The 14,853-nt window shown below is 38.0% G+C and overlaps 1 protein-coding gene across 1 annotated transcript; it reads left to right on the top strand.

Annotated features, from left to right (window-relative positions):
- The first annotated feature begins 12,158 nt into the window (after positions 1-12,158).
- LOC137621735 (uncharacterized) lies at positions 12,159-14,191 on the top strand. The gene is made up of 3 exons (XM_068352249.1): positions 12,159-12,651; positions 12,745-12,969; positions 14,103-14,191. The coding sequence occupies exons 1-3, from the start codon at positions 12,159-12,161 to the stop codon at positions 14,189-14,191; spliced, it is 807 nt and encodes a 268-aa protein (XP_068208350.1).
- Positions 14,192-14,853: the final 662 nt, after the last annotated feature.

Genomic DNA, 14,853 nt, shown 5'->3' on the forward strand with positions numbered 1-14,853 from the left:
TGTATATATCAGTATCGATCGGTTTTTTAATGTTCATGTATGATCGTATGGTGTGTATATTCCTGTTGTTTTCCTGTTGTTTAATAAGCTGAAATTAATTTCGAAATGACCATTTTAAGGAGATTAAACCATGTATTGGAACACTTGTCAAGTCACAATAAAATTTTCGAGAGAGTGAGATCAATTCTCAGAAAACTTTGATATGGTTGTTTATTTGGTTCTCATTTTCTGTTTAGTATCAGAGACAAAACTCCTATTTATTGAAATTGGACATTTAAATGGGATTACAATCTAATTTGGTTGCTACTCAATATCATTTGTAATATTGAAATGTGACATGATTAACAAATGTAAGTGGAATGAAAACTCCATAATTCTATAATTTTTCAATAAGTTTACCGGGTCTAAATGTAATTTATGTTGAAAGCAAAGCTGAGGTTTTAATTGGCCAAGTTAACTGTTTCTATAAAATAATAGTACAGAAGATAGAATAAAAGAAAAAAAAAGAGGAAACTCTTCAAAGACATAGAAACCAGCCATTTCTTTGGAGAAATGTCTAAACGAGAAAAAAATAAAGTTTTCATGATATAAAGGTTGGAATTTCTGTTCAATAGTTGAAAAAAAGAAGAATGTATTAAAAGAAATGAAGATTGAAATCATCTCTCTCTCTCTCTCTCTCTCTCTCTCTCTCTCTCTCTCTCTCTCTCTCTCTCTCTCTCTCTCTCTCTCTCTCTCACACTATTTACAAATTCATTACTTATGGGTTGGAAATAGAGATTGTATTTCTGATATAAATCAAGATGGAAAGTGTGGAGAGACTAACTACAAATCAGTGAGTCCAGAATTGCTGTTGATTGATAGATGAACGGAAGGATGCAGGCGCTCTCTTAATGAAAGATATAACTGAAGAGGTAGTCTGTTGATGAGGTTTCCCGGGAATGTATAGTCATGTATCAAAAGTAATTATAGAGATTATTGCTGAAATGTTTTAGACATATTGCCGGGATGCTGTTATTACATAATTTGTATTCACTTTATAAATGCAATTATAAGGAGAAAAGGGCTTAGATACATTAAACATCGCTCTAAAATAACTAAAAATTGCGTCAACTGGACCCCTAGCTACCGACCCCCTCTATTTGAACTTGCAGGATCCGCGCTTGCAATGTGGTCGCCTACGCGTATCCATAACTGTGTAACCGTATTATTATTATTATTATTATTATTATTATTATTATTATTATTGCTTGCTAAGCTACAACCCTGGTTGGAAGGGCAGGATGCTATAAGCCCAGGGCCCCAAAAGGGAAAATAGCCCAGTGAGGAAAGGAAATAAGGAATAATAAAATATTTTAAGAACACTAACAACATTAGAAGAAATATTTCCTTTATAAACTATAAAAAACTTAACAAAACATGAAGAAGAGAAATTAGATAGAATAGTGTTCCCACGTGTACCCTCAAACAAGAGAACTCTAACTCAAGACAGTGGAAGACTATGGTACAGAGGCCATGGCACTACCTGAAAGACTAGAGAACAATGGTTTGATTTTGGAGTGTCCTTCTCCTAGAAGAACTACTTACCATAGCAAAAGAGTCTCTTCTAACATACCAAGACGAAAGTAGCCACTGACCAATTACATTGCAGTTTTGAACCCCTTTGGTAAAGAAGAATTGTTTGGTAATGTTAGTGTTGTCATGTGTAGGAGGACAGAAGAGAATCTGTAAAGAATATGCCAGACTATTCGGTTTATGTGTAAGCAAAGGGAAAGTTAACCGTAACCAGAGAGGAGGATCCAATGTAGTACTGTTTTCTTAACTTTTAACATATTTTTTTCTTGTCTCGCATGCCTTTATGCTATTAAGACATTCTATTTGCTTCTTGTAAATAGTTTAATGTATTCAGTTATCGCCGTATGAGGACATTATTCATTTTAGTAAAGAGTTTGATATCACGTGACTGTGCATAATCTGCTTTGCTGGAGCCGGTCCATTTGAATTCTGAATTAATCTTGTGATTTACATTTATTTTGCCACTAAACAGTTTTTCTCTCGTTACGAGTAATTTTTTATATTCAATTATCGTCTTTGTGTGGCTGTAAGTTTGTAAAGATTTTGTGTTCACGCTCCGCAAATTTGCCATGGAACTTTGAGAAATCAGATTTTTCCTGTTTCCCTTTTCAGATTCCACCCATCAAACGTGTTCAAACCAAGATGGTAGATTTCATTCAGAAAGTCAACAACTCTCCGCAGATTAAAGCTGAAGCACTCAGTCCAGAGAATTCAGAGAAGATTAGTGTGCGGCTTAAGGAACAACTCCCTTAAAATAATAACCAGCAATGTTTGTTGTACCGTAGTTCTCAAACAAAGAGAAATGTAAACCTTTTTTTAGCCCTGCCGCTGGTTCAATCTTTGTAAAATATGCTAAATCTGTAGGCAGACAAAAGGGTTCCTTGCTGAATACTAATTGCTTAAGGTTAATTACGTGGCTCGTTCAGAGAGCATGTTTCAAATTCTGACTTGGATGGCACTTTAGCGACATTCGATTTAGAGCAAGACTTACTGGTTCAGGTACAGGACAGTCAGGCAAGACTGCGCTAGTACATTAGTAGCCTGGCATATCGGAGTGGTAATTAACTGTTCGATAATAGTAAGATCAGGTGAGGAGAGCGCAGATCCGTCACTACGAGGCTCGGGTGATACAGGCTTAATGGATAAATCAATTTCTACAATTACAGGCCTTTGTAGGCCTACACCTACACGGTTAGGATTGATAGCATTGTCGCCACCACTAGGGGGGTTCATGTTGAAACCATGAATGGTAATTCTTCCGGAACGCACTGTGAAAGGCAGTACAGACAAAGAAGAATGAGTCTGATCAAGCGCCGACTTAAGGGTGGAAAATGTGGACAGAACAGGAGGGACTGAAACAAACTTACTAATATTGTGCCGTTCTGGAAGCCTAGTACATTAAAATGGGAAGATTGAACAAGAGGGGAAACTGATGCAAAATCATGAACTTTGTGCTTGACTGCCGAGACATTAGGGGGGTCAACTAGAGGACTGTTAATGACATTTACAACCGGGTGAATTACTGAAGGTGCCGCTGACGAAGAACAAAACTGACTGGATTTGATGTGTAAGTTTGGATGAGTCATGAGACTATCAAAAGCAATTTCAGTTTTTCTTGAATAGGCAGCAAGCATGGGATAATTTATTTTAACTATGAGATGGTCCTAATGAAGTCTTCAAAAAGTCTTTTAACTGTACAGTTCGTCTCTTACTTCACAAATGAGGTTTTTAAAGTGTTCAACGGCTTTAGGAGCCCTACGGGGAAAATCTAGCATGAAGGGCTGAATCGGTATGCTCACAAATAAATTTGAACTTGACTTCCTGTTCATTTTTAAGGAAGTTGTATATGACGTTACATTAAGCCTTTGTTAATTTTGCCAAGTCGTTCAGTTTCATTTTCCCATCCAGTCATTTGTTTTAGCTTCAAAGCATAATTCTAATTTTTGCCTTGTAAGGTTGCCATGTTAATACCACAACCACTCTAACATCCTTTAGCTCTCTCCTTTCCTCCTCGCCCTTATCCCCGGGATGTGAAGAATTTTCTTCACTCTTCTTTCCTGTTGTATTTTGGTTTCGCTTACACTAATTAGTCTCACTCACACTAATATAGTAGTTACCAGGACCCATACAGTGATGGGTTAAATGATGTGCATCCAGGGTTTTGCTACTCAAGGCTACAAGATGTCAGGTGAGCCACCGCAGCTCGCTGTCAGGTAGTTCAGGTACGATAAGGAAACGGTTATGGATTAAAAGGCCAAGTCAAAACATTAATTCTGCTTTCACTTTATTGTTATTTTATCTCTTAGAATTTCTTTTATGGTCCTTAATCTATAATCTGCTGAGAATTTCAGCATATAAATACTAACAGTCAAGTACAAAACCTCATTTATTACTACCTAGTCTAGCAGTAAATGTCTCTGTAAAATTGAAGTTTGTCTCTAATTACAACTGTAGAATAACGAAATAACCATGCTGAGCAATTGCTCTATTTAAGGATTTTATAACACGAAAATTAAAGTAAAAAAGTTTAATCAAAGTATTTGTTTCTTTCGTTTTCTTAGGGATGAAATCTTGAGAGACGCTTGGATACTAGCATGTCAACAACCAGACAAGATCAATCCAGAGCATGCTGTGATTTGTTCCGTACATTTCTGCAAAGAAGATATAGCTGATAACATGAAATCCTGTCTCCTTGGAACAGAAAGACACAAGAATCAACGGATTTTGAAGCAGGAAGCTTGTCCATCTCTTTCTCTGTCCAAAAGAAATTGTTATTTGCATACATATCTGGCTCAAAACTAATTTGTCCCGGAAAAAAAATAATTTCTATTAGGAAAAACACAGAAAAAAAAAGCTCAGCATAAAACCATGGGGTAATAATAGAATCAAAGTAAAATCTGTAGGAAGTGTGCTATAGAACATTATGCTTAAAGACCACTATAGTATATTTGATGGTTTGAGAGAAATATAATGTGTACTTCTTAAACATAATTTCGTAATATCTTGGCATTATGCTGTCAATGTTTTCTGTCACTCTTTTGAACGGAACCTAAACTATATATATTATTATATATATATTACGTCTGGCAAGTTACACAACCTCCCAAGCTCCAAACTCACCTGTTTGTTTTCACATAAATCTGTTATACTTGAATAATAACAGAGCTCTGAGAAAATTACATAAATCATATAATGGCAATATATAAAAAAACTGAATATCAAAAGGTCTCTTACGTACACTCAAAATAAATTGAGTAATTATTATTAAGAACTGTTCAAAACAACCTCTTACTTAGATTCTTAAACAGGGATATGAGAGACTTCTGTAAGAAACACTGGTGATCGAAATAATACACGCTTTACCAAAATAAATATAATCTATACAAATTACCACACTTTGAAAGAATTTACACTAAAAATAAATTACTTGAAATATTAAATCTGAACAAAACTTAGACTAAGACAAGAAAACATGACACTATTAAAATTATATGATCACTTATTTCACTGGAAATTAAATTTTACACAAATATTTGATATTGATAATTAATGAGAATAGTTAACCTTTAACACTAAAGATTCAACTCATGGAAATTTACATAAAAGTAACTGATAAACTTATGAGTTTTCAGCTCACGAGAGGTTTCTGACCAGGTAGCAATACAAATACACCTCACGTTTTCACGTAAATCTCACAGGGCTTGTTACAAGAAATGATATGATACCAGCACGTATAATATCAATAAATTTGAAATCACTTTCAAAGTTTCTCTAACGTTTGAACACACTACACACGATATATGTTGGATAAAGATTTGTTCACTTTGGAGAAGAACACACACTCGAGAGAGGTGAAATTTGGTTCTTACAAAGAGATAGGCTGGATCTCGTCTGCTCCTAGGCATTCCTAGGGGCACATATATATATATATATATATATATATATATATATATATATATATATATATATATATATATATATATATATATATATATATATATATATATATATATATATATATATACATTAACTTAATCATTCTAGATTCTTCTAGAGGCTCTGGGGCCGGCTCTAGCGACATAAGGTTGCCAGCTATCTCTATCAAATGGGAGATCTAACCTCGTTTGCAAGGTAACCCTCTCTCAGCTAGCTCCGCCCACCTCCCTCCATGAAATAATAAAAAGCATAAAACTAACTCTAGGTTTTTCGAGAATATTCCAAACTCGTGGAAATATAAAGATTCCTTAATCTCTCACAAACATAATGCAATACCTTAAAAAATTACATAAGCCCTTGTTCATACCTCGTATGGTTCGTACTTCATACTTAATCGAGGTTGCATAAGTCTTCGTAACAAGATACTTGAAATAAAAAGTTAATTCTTAAAAATAACGTAAATTTACATACATTGACTTGAAAGAAAAATACAACGAAATGAATGACGAAAGTCTTATGCAATTTACATACGATTACTCATACCTACATGAGAGGAGCTCACCTTACGAGCTGGTGAATTATTCATTCTACATTAGACCAGCTTCGTAAGAATATATATATATATATATATATATATATATATATATATATATATATATATATATATATATGTGTGTGTGTGTGTGTGTGTGTGTGTGTAGTTCTTATTTCTTGCATTATAATCATCATTGATAGTGAAGCTTAATTTTATTAAAGAAATCAGAGCTTAACCAAAGATTATAGAAAGATACAAATCAACAGGGGATTAGGATGGTTTTGAACTTACCTGTCTTGATGAATATTTTTAATTCCTCTTGTCAGTTCTAAAGTTTCCTTTAATTATCGGTTTATTATTTACTTATAATCACATAACGAATATGAAAGGCTTAACAGAAGCTTGGTTTTACTGAAAGGAGAGAATGTATAAAGATAAGTATTAAAAAATGGATAGATAACGAGATTTAGAGCACGTGTGGAATAAAAGCATATGTAATTTCTGAGCGACATATGGACCACGGTGACTCACGTGAGACCACGCGCGAAGTGGGTCTTATTTCGTCTGACAATTGTTTGACTGGTCACTGTATGGGTCCTAGACTATATACTGAAGGAAGATAGGAAGGATGATCCTAATATCACTCAATTGAGTGTGTTATGAAAAGATGTCAGATACTCCCATCTGAAACGAATGGCTCCATCTATTGAGTGAACGGTTAAACATTCAGATCGGTAATGCTTACGGGAATATAGTATGGAATTCGATTATAAATTTGCGACATATTTGTTCATATTTTGCACAACTACGTCAGTATATTTTATTTCCATATGTATGACATTCTTAAATTTTAGATAACTGAATTGCAAGTTTACAAATTGGTACATATATAGATTAAGAATGCATAGCCTTATGTTTCTCAGTCTATTTTTCAGAAATTTAATAGCTATATCTCTTATAATTTAGTTATTTTTCTGGCAAATTTAAATATTGTATATTACGATCATTTTTAAATGTTCTGTACAATAACACACTCGAATAAAGTAAGACATAGACTTTGTGGAAATGCTTTCCACGCTTTATTATAATCACCTTCATTATTGTACGATTAAATATTCATTGCTGCTAACATGTCCATCATTCCCCTGTAATGCTTTACCTTTCATCACCTCATTCCTCTGTAGATGATTTTATCTCATTTCGTGAGCTCACAGTACATTGCTCTGACGATGCAACCGACCGTCGACAATTTTCAAAAATAGTGCTTGGTTGCGTTCTATTCCAAATGCTCTTGAAGCTTTGGATGTTTAACCACAATTGGTTTGTATTTAAGTAACTCTTTAATTTATGTAACTCATTGATCTTAGCTTATTGCTATTTACATCCCGGTACCTATTTATAAGTCTGTTTAGCTAGGATTGTTTCCTGTGTTATTGAACATCACTAAACGCCACTTAATTTTTTTGTATGTATATTAATTTTTATAAGTCAGAGAGTAGGATTTCTTTATAATTACTTTCCCTTCGAGTTTCAAGAATGATCCTTGTATTTATAAAAAGCAACGTTCAGTGAACCGCGTACTCATGGAAATTTGAAGAAGAACCACTCAACCAGCTTGACCCAACTCAGCGGCGGCAGGCAGGAGGGTTCGAGCGAGCCACTTAAAAAACAGGAAGCGTGGAAGACTGACGTAGGCATAGCCCTTCAACGTGGACGCCGCTTCAACTTAGGCGTCACTTCAACTACCTGTTGGTCAACCAGTTAGTAACCAACAGTATGCCTTGCTTTGAGCCATTATTTAGATTCTTTTTAGAAGATAGGCTGACGAAGACAAAACACGCCAGTGCAGAACTGAAGATGCACCGTGTTCTTAACAATTCACAAGATGCTTCCACTACAGTCTACAATCAACCCTGAAGAGCGTGAGTACTAATTAACGGCGCTCAACCTTGACCAAGGAACTGTCCCCCCTTTTTTTCTAGCCTTTATTTAACGATGTGCACATTTAGCTAGGATGCCATGTTCAAACTGTCTGGTTTAATCATTTGTGGCGTGTCCGTTACTATAAGTTGTGTTCCGTTCCACTCTATCAAGTTTGAAATTTTTTGCCCGAGAGGAAAGTGTTCAAAGTAGTGAGTAGAACTTTTGGTATTATTTCATTCACCATTTTTACTTTCATTGGTTGATTGGTCATTTGATTATTGATTTACGATTTAATTGATTTGACCATTTTCTTGGAATTTTTCATTTTTCATATGCCATGCGGTCTTTATCCAAATTTCAATTAGGTAGTTTTGCTGGTTTTTCCTGTGTCAGTTAGGTGAAAATTCCTGTGGTACTTTATGGAAATAAACGCCATTTTTAGGTTAAAATTATTAACTGATTTTAACTTAACCTTTATATTTTGAAATGACTAAATGAGTTATCTCATGAGGTGAGATATGACTTAAGGGGAAGTTTATATTTATATCAATGTAAAGCTATCGGTGTCAATCCTTTATTGTAATGTTCTACGGTATTACCTCCCGGTGGTCCTTAGGACGTTTTGACTTTTACAGTAACTGCTCCCCCTAACCCTAACGCTTTGTGAAGCTGTCGTTAACGTAACTGATTCAGTCCAACCACACTTGATTGGGATTTACTATTCTGCGCCCTGGAGTAGAGTCTGAACATCAAGGTGATATCGGTGCCGACAGTCCCGGTATAGAGTAATCTTTGGACTTAAACGTGTGCAGGGAGAGCAAACCGTCTTCATTGCGGTTCTCTAGTTTGTCAAGTGTGAGAGTGTTGGCGCTCTATCATTCAGGCTCGCGTCCGGATATCAGAAACGGGGAGGAACTATTTCCCACACTTAAATAAATAACATTGGTCCTTCGAACCAGATCTGACACCATTGATTTGTGGAATAACGAAATTTTAAACATTATAAATTCATTTCTAGCGTTTTCGCTACATAAACATCACCCGCTTAAGTCATACCTCAATACCTCACACACTAGCCAACTTGTAGAATGATTAAGCCCAGACTCTGATAGGTAATGAGATGTACAGTGTTTTAGGACGTAATTTATGGTAACCTTTGATGAATAAAGGCACCTGTGTAACCAAGCGTTTTAGCCAGAAAGTTCTACCCTGAAGGAGAACTCAGGTTTTATTTTATTTGTTTGGATCATCGGTATATGTTGCACGTCTTTCGTATGTACTGTGAGGCTTGGAGCTGCTATTTTGATCTGTTAATTTTTCCCCTTAACCATTATTTTGTTTTCCCGCTTTGGTTTACTGTTCCCCGTTATAGCTAGGCTACCTTTATCCTTGTCCTTTGTACCCCTCTCGGTGACCGTTTGTCTGTAACATTCGCTGTGCTGTGTGTTATTTAAGTTTGACTTTGTCTGTATAATTTGTTTTTTTTTTTGTGGACCTTCTGTACCATCGTACACGTGGTCTTCCCAAAATGGTGGCCAAAGACAGTCACATTAAACTCCCACAGCAGGCTGTGGAGATGCCGGCTACTTTAGACCTTAATGCTCGTCTTGAAGAACAAACGCAGGAGTTCAGATTCATTTACGAAGAGGCAAACATAACTCTGAAAGCTGTTTCCTCAATAGATTTTGCCTGTGCAACCCCTGAGGGTTTAGAGCACTGTAAAAACAAAGTAGGTAGAGTTCTTGCGGAACTTAGGGACTTTAAAACTTTGTGGAAACCTCATTGGAACAACCCCACTGTCCTGTCTAGTTATACCGATCTTGTCAGTTTGTTAACTGACGCAGAAACGATGTACCTTCAACTTGTAACACAGGGAAAAATCAACCCTTCAAATCCCCCTCAAGCGCCTAACGCTAACCCTCAGTTTGTATGCGTCTCAGTCGGTGCAGATCCTGATCCAACTCCCTTCGATGGTCGTAGATTGTTGGGCCGGCTGATGGAGTTTGTTTCGCCAGACGGTACATGAAAACTCCAAGTACTCTCCCACAGAAAAATACAAGATTTTGTTGCGTACCCTCGAGGGACCGGCGCGTAAACTTCTCGGTAACCAAGTGTGTACAGCGGGTCTGTATGAAAGATCGATAGACAGTCTTAAGCGAGATTGAGTCCCCCGTTCTGACTAAACACCTCGTGATAAATAAGTTTTATAAAGCATCCTCCCCTAATGATGATAGCACTGATCTCCGTTGTTTCCTCATGGAATGGGAGAACACGGAAACTGATTATGTACAACTAAGTGGGTCGTGTTTACCAGAGGTAATGTTAGAACATGTTTTCACTAGTAAGTTCAGACCCTTCCACCTAGGTATAGTTTACCGATATTACAATCGCGAGGAAGTAACCTTTGCCAAAATGAAAAGGGCCTTGTATGCTCATACTCGAACGAAGGAAATGATGAAGCTCATGACCAGCCCTGACGACGGCTCCAAACCTAATACCTATGATGAACCCGCGCGAGCCAACCGTTACAGAAACTCACTCTCTTACGGTAAATCACTTAACCAGCCTAGACCTCCTTCCTCCAACGTGAACAATCATATACCTAAAATTAAAGTTAATAACAGGCCTGTCCGGTCCGTGGAACGACTCCTAGTCGATCAAATGGATGGCCTATCGCTGGCCCCAGTAACGGGACTGCTAGAGGAAAATGTATTTTTTGTGGCAATAGTGACCACTTGCAATCCATATGTCCCTATTTCCCCGATTCAAGAAGTAGGATATCAAAGTTGTGAGAAATGAATCGTTGCACAAAATGTTTTTCCACTCAACACTTTGCCAGCAATTGCAATGAAACCATTGCTTACCTGAACTGTCAGCAGGCTTATAAATTGCCTGTATGCCCAAATATCCTTGCAGTATCCAACCACTTCATCCAACCCATTAGTGGGTTTGCTAATAACACCCCTAACGCCCAACCCCTTAGACCTCCCATTAATAACCCTCCCCAAACATGCAACCCATTAGACCTCCCTTTAATACCACCTCTGACATGCAACCCCTTATCCCTCCCAGTATCAATACCCCTGCGGTAAACCTCAATCACATTGCTAGTATCCGCAACAACACCGCGAGTGTTAAGCCTAATGACCTCGCCCCAGTTGCATTACCGACTTTCACTGCCGAAATAGTCTCTGGTAAATTTAAACACTCCACAAGAGTTTTTCTAGATTGTGGTGCACAACGTACTTTTGTGCACCCAAATATTGTTAAATCATTAAATCTTAAACCTGTTGGACAGATGGTGTTCCAGCTTAACTCATTTAATTGTACCCCTAAGAGTTCTGATCTAGTACAATTTGATATGAAAATCGGCAGACGGAGACATAAGATTGTGGCTATTATTAGTGCCAATGTAGGTAAAGGCATCAATACGCCAGGTTACACCCGCACTGTCAGTACGCTAGAAGCTAATGGAATTCGTCTCGCGGATCAACGTCCCGATGATAATGCTGCCGGTATTGAGATCATTCTCGGTGATGATTATTTTCCCAGGCTTCTCAAGCTTACCCATAATATCAAAGGTGTAAACCTGTTTAGCACTCCCGCCGGCTACATGGTATGGGGAGAGTTGCCTGATTGGTCACGTCCTGGCGTGGACCCAAGAGATGTCAGCGCAGTCACAATTACCATTAACCGAATTGATGTTGACTCGCCTATGACTATATACCCGCCTCTTGAAAACCTTTGGAAACTTGACACCATTGGTATCACTAAAGAACCCTTCAGCCATCTTGAAGAGAAAGCAGTTGATCTCTTCAAGAGAACTACTCAATACAAAACTGAAAAGTATGTTGTTCAGCTACCTTTCAAGAGTGATAAGCGTCTCGCTTCAAATTATGCTAGAGCCTTTGCCCAACTCATGTCAGTCAAAAAATCAAAGAACCTCCAATTGGTTACTGATTACCATAAGATTCTGGATGAGTATCTTGAAGAAAATTTTATTGAGCCTGTCCCCTTAGGCACCCCTGTTGATGGAAAAGTACATTATTTACCGCATCATCCCGTATTTAAGAATTCAGCCACCACCCCTATATGTATTGTCTTCAACGCTTCATCCAGGTCGAACCCAAATTCACTTTCTCTGAACGATTCTCTGTACACAGGACCCAATCTTGCATCGAAGATTCAATCGATGATTTTAATGTTCCGCGAGAAGCCCTTTGGTTTAACTGCAGATATTTCCAAGGCATTCCTTCGCATAGAGATTGTCACAGAACAGAGAGATTTCTGTCGCTTTCTTTTCTCTGAAGATCCAGAAATGACAAGGATCGTCGCATATCGATTTAAAGTTATTCTGTTTGGTGCCACCTCGAGCCCCTACCTGCTTAACCAAACTATCCAACATCATTTGGACAGTCAGTCCAGTAGATTTGTGTCGACACCCAAAACCAGCTTCTATATTGATGACTTTCAACGCTGTTATGTCAACCTCAAAGACCTTCTGAGTGAGAGGCCCCTCATTGAGGCACTTATGTTAAAGGCTAACATGCCGTTAGCCAAATGGACGACTAATGCCCCTCTTAACGGCGATTTCACTAAAAGAGGCATTCAGGATTACCTCAGTTTTGAATGGAATACTGTTAATGATACCTTGAATGTTATATTACCCCCTGAATTAGAGATAAGTCATTCCCACATCAACACTAAAAGAAAGGTCGTGTCCTTGTTCTCTTACATTTATGACCCTATTGCTCTTATTTCTCCTGTTACAATTCTAGGCAAACTCTTCATTCAAAAACTGTGGATGACTGATAAGGGCTGGGACACCCCTATTGACCCTGAGCCAGTTCAAGAACTAAGTGATATCATCAAAAGGTACAAAGGTCTTGAACAAATTAAAGTCCCTCGTAATGCGCATGATGGCAGTCAACCAGCATTGCACAATTTTGACGATGCTTCCAAGCTCGCTTTCGGAGTAGCCGCTTACACAGTCACCCAGGAAGGTAATTCTCGCCTCCTTACGGCTAAAGCCCGAGTCACCCCTAAGCGTATGTTGGAAATGGATGAAAGTTTAACCATTCCCAAACTTGAGTTAACTGCGCTCTTACTGGGCTGTCGTTTAGCCAAACACTTGTCAGAACTGCGCCCTGGCATATACGCTTCGGTCACTGTTTGGTCCGACGCTTCAACTGCCCTCCAGTGGGTCCATAATTCTAAAAGTAACTCCCCTTACGTCCTTAACCGTGTGGAGGAGATAATCAACATTAAATTAACTTGTAACCTTAACCTGAATCATGTCCCCACTAATAGCAATCCTGCGGACCTGGCATCGCGTGGTGTCGCTGTCAGGCATATTCTTAAGAATAAATTTTGTCTACAAGGCCCTCCTTGGCTCAGTAACCCTTCAGAGTACCCCGATCAAAGCAGGTTCTCTATTAACCTGGAGATATGTGTATGCCCTATTCGGCTCGATCCACCTGAAGGACGACTATTTGATCATTACAGCTCCCTTGACGACACGATCAAGTGCTACACTGCACTCCTTCGTTTAATTCCCCAATGGATACAACCCTAGTCACAACGTTGCCTTAATCTAACCAATAAATTCAACCTTCCACCCTTAACAGTCATGTTGAAATGTTCCCAGGCCCAAAGTTATCCTAACATTCTGAAGCAAGTGCAAGGTGAAGACGTTCGTCTCAATTCGGACGAACGAGCTTTCATCGGCCAACGTAAACCTTACCTGGATAACCAAGGTCTTCTCAAAGCTAGTTCCCGTCTCAGCAATACCCCCGTGGAATTAGATTATGTAGATCCCATTTTGCTGGAACATCATTGTGCCCTTTGGACACTTATTGTCAGACATTGGCATGAACATTTGCTGCACTGTAATACTTCAACGCTCCTTGTTGAATTACGTAAAAAATTTTGGGTTCCCCAAATGCGGCAGCAAATCAAGAAAATTTTGCGCCGTTGCATCCATTGCCGGAAGGTGCAAGCGGCCCCGTACCCAATGCCTCCATTAGCCTCATTTCAAGAGTGCCCTTCCGAGTAACTGGCTTAGATTTCACTGGAGCTTTTAAGGTATACAATTCACATGTAGATTTTGTTTACATCTTGCTTTTCACTTGTGCAGCAACCAGAGCCGTAGCTCTAGAAGTCACAAGTTCATTAACGGTCATTGAATTTTGGTCGATTTGGTGTGCCACACTGTCGTTAACGTAACTGATTCAGTCCAACCACATTTTATTGGTAATTACTATTCTGCACCCTGGAGTAGCATCTGAACATCAAGGTGATATCGGTGCCAACATTCCCGGTATAGAGTAATCTTTGGACTTAAACGTGTGTAGGGAGAGCAAACCGTCTTCATTGCGGCTCTCTAGTTTGTCAAGTGTGAGAGTGTTGGCGCTCTATCCTTCAGGCTCGGGTCCGGAAATCAGAAACAGGGAGGCCTTTCCCAGAATTATATCCCACAGACTTAGCCAGAAGTGCATATGTGTAGGCATACCTTTGATTACAGTTTTTAGGCCACTCTAGGATGGAGATATTATATAGGTGTAGGCCTATATAAAATACACATGTAAATTTTTTTATTGAAACGGAAATGTGTGATTCACTCATGTATACTTCTTAGTAATATAAATTAATAAATGTATGAATATACAAAAAATGGAACAAAATAACTCACTAAATTGTATCACACAAAATAATCAAAAGGAATGGAAACAGAAATAAGGTAGCATACAAGGCTACCAAAAATGCAGGATAAATCACAGGTCAATGAACTTCAGTAATTTATGCATGAATAAGAAAAAAAAAATAGCTCTGTAAATAATTTATAATTGTATAAAAATTGTGAAAAATAAATAACATGCAAGCAATCC

The sequence above is a fragment of the Palaemon carinicauda genome, chromosome 28 (genome assembly GCF_036898095.1).
Source record: "Palaemon carinicauda isolate YSFRI2023 chromosome 28, ASM3689809v2, whole genome shotgun sequence".
Taxonomy (NCBI): Eukaryota; Metazoa; Arthropoda; class Malacostraca; order Decapoda; family Palaemonidae; genus Palaemon; species Palaemon carinicauda.

Coding starts and splice junctions, on each gene's coding strand:
- LOC137621735 (XM_068352249.1), top strand. CDS start 12,159: ATGATTTTAATGTTCCGCGAGAAGCCCTTTGGTTTAACTGCAGATATT. Junction 12,652..12,744: donor ACCCCCTGAATTAGAGATAA/GTCATTCCCACA, acceptor TTACAATTCTAG/GCAAACTCTTCATTCAAAAA. Junction 12,970..14,102: donor TTACACAGTCACCCAGGAAG/GTAATTCTCGCC, acceptor TCACTTGTGCAG/CAACCAGAGCCGTAGCTCTA.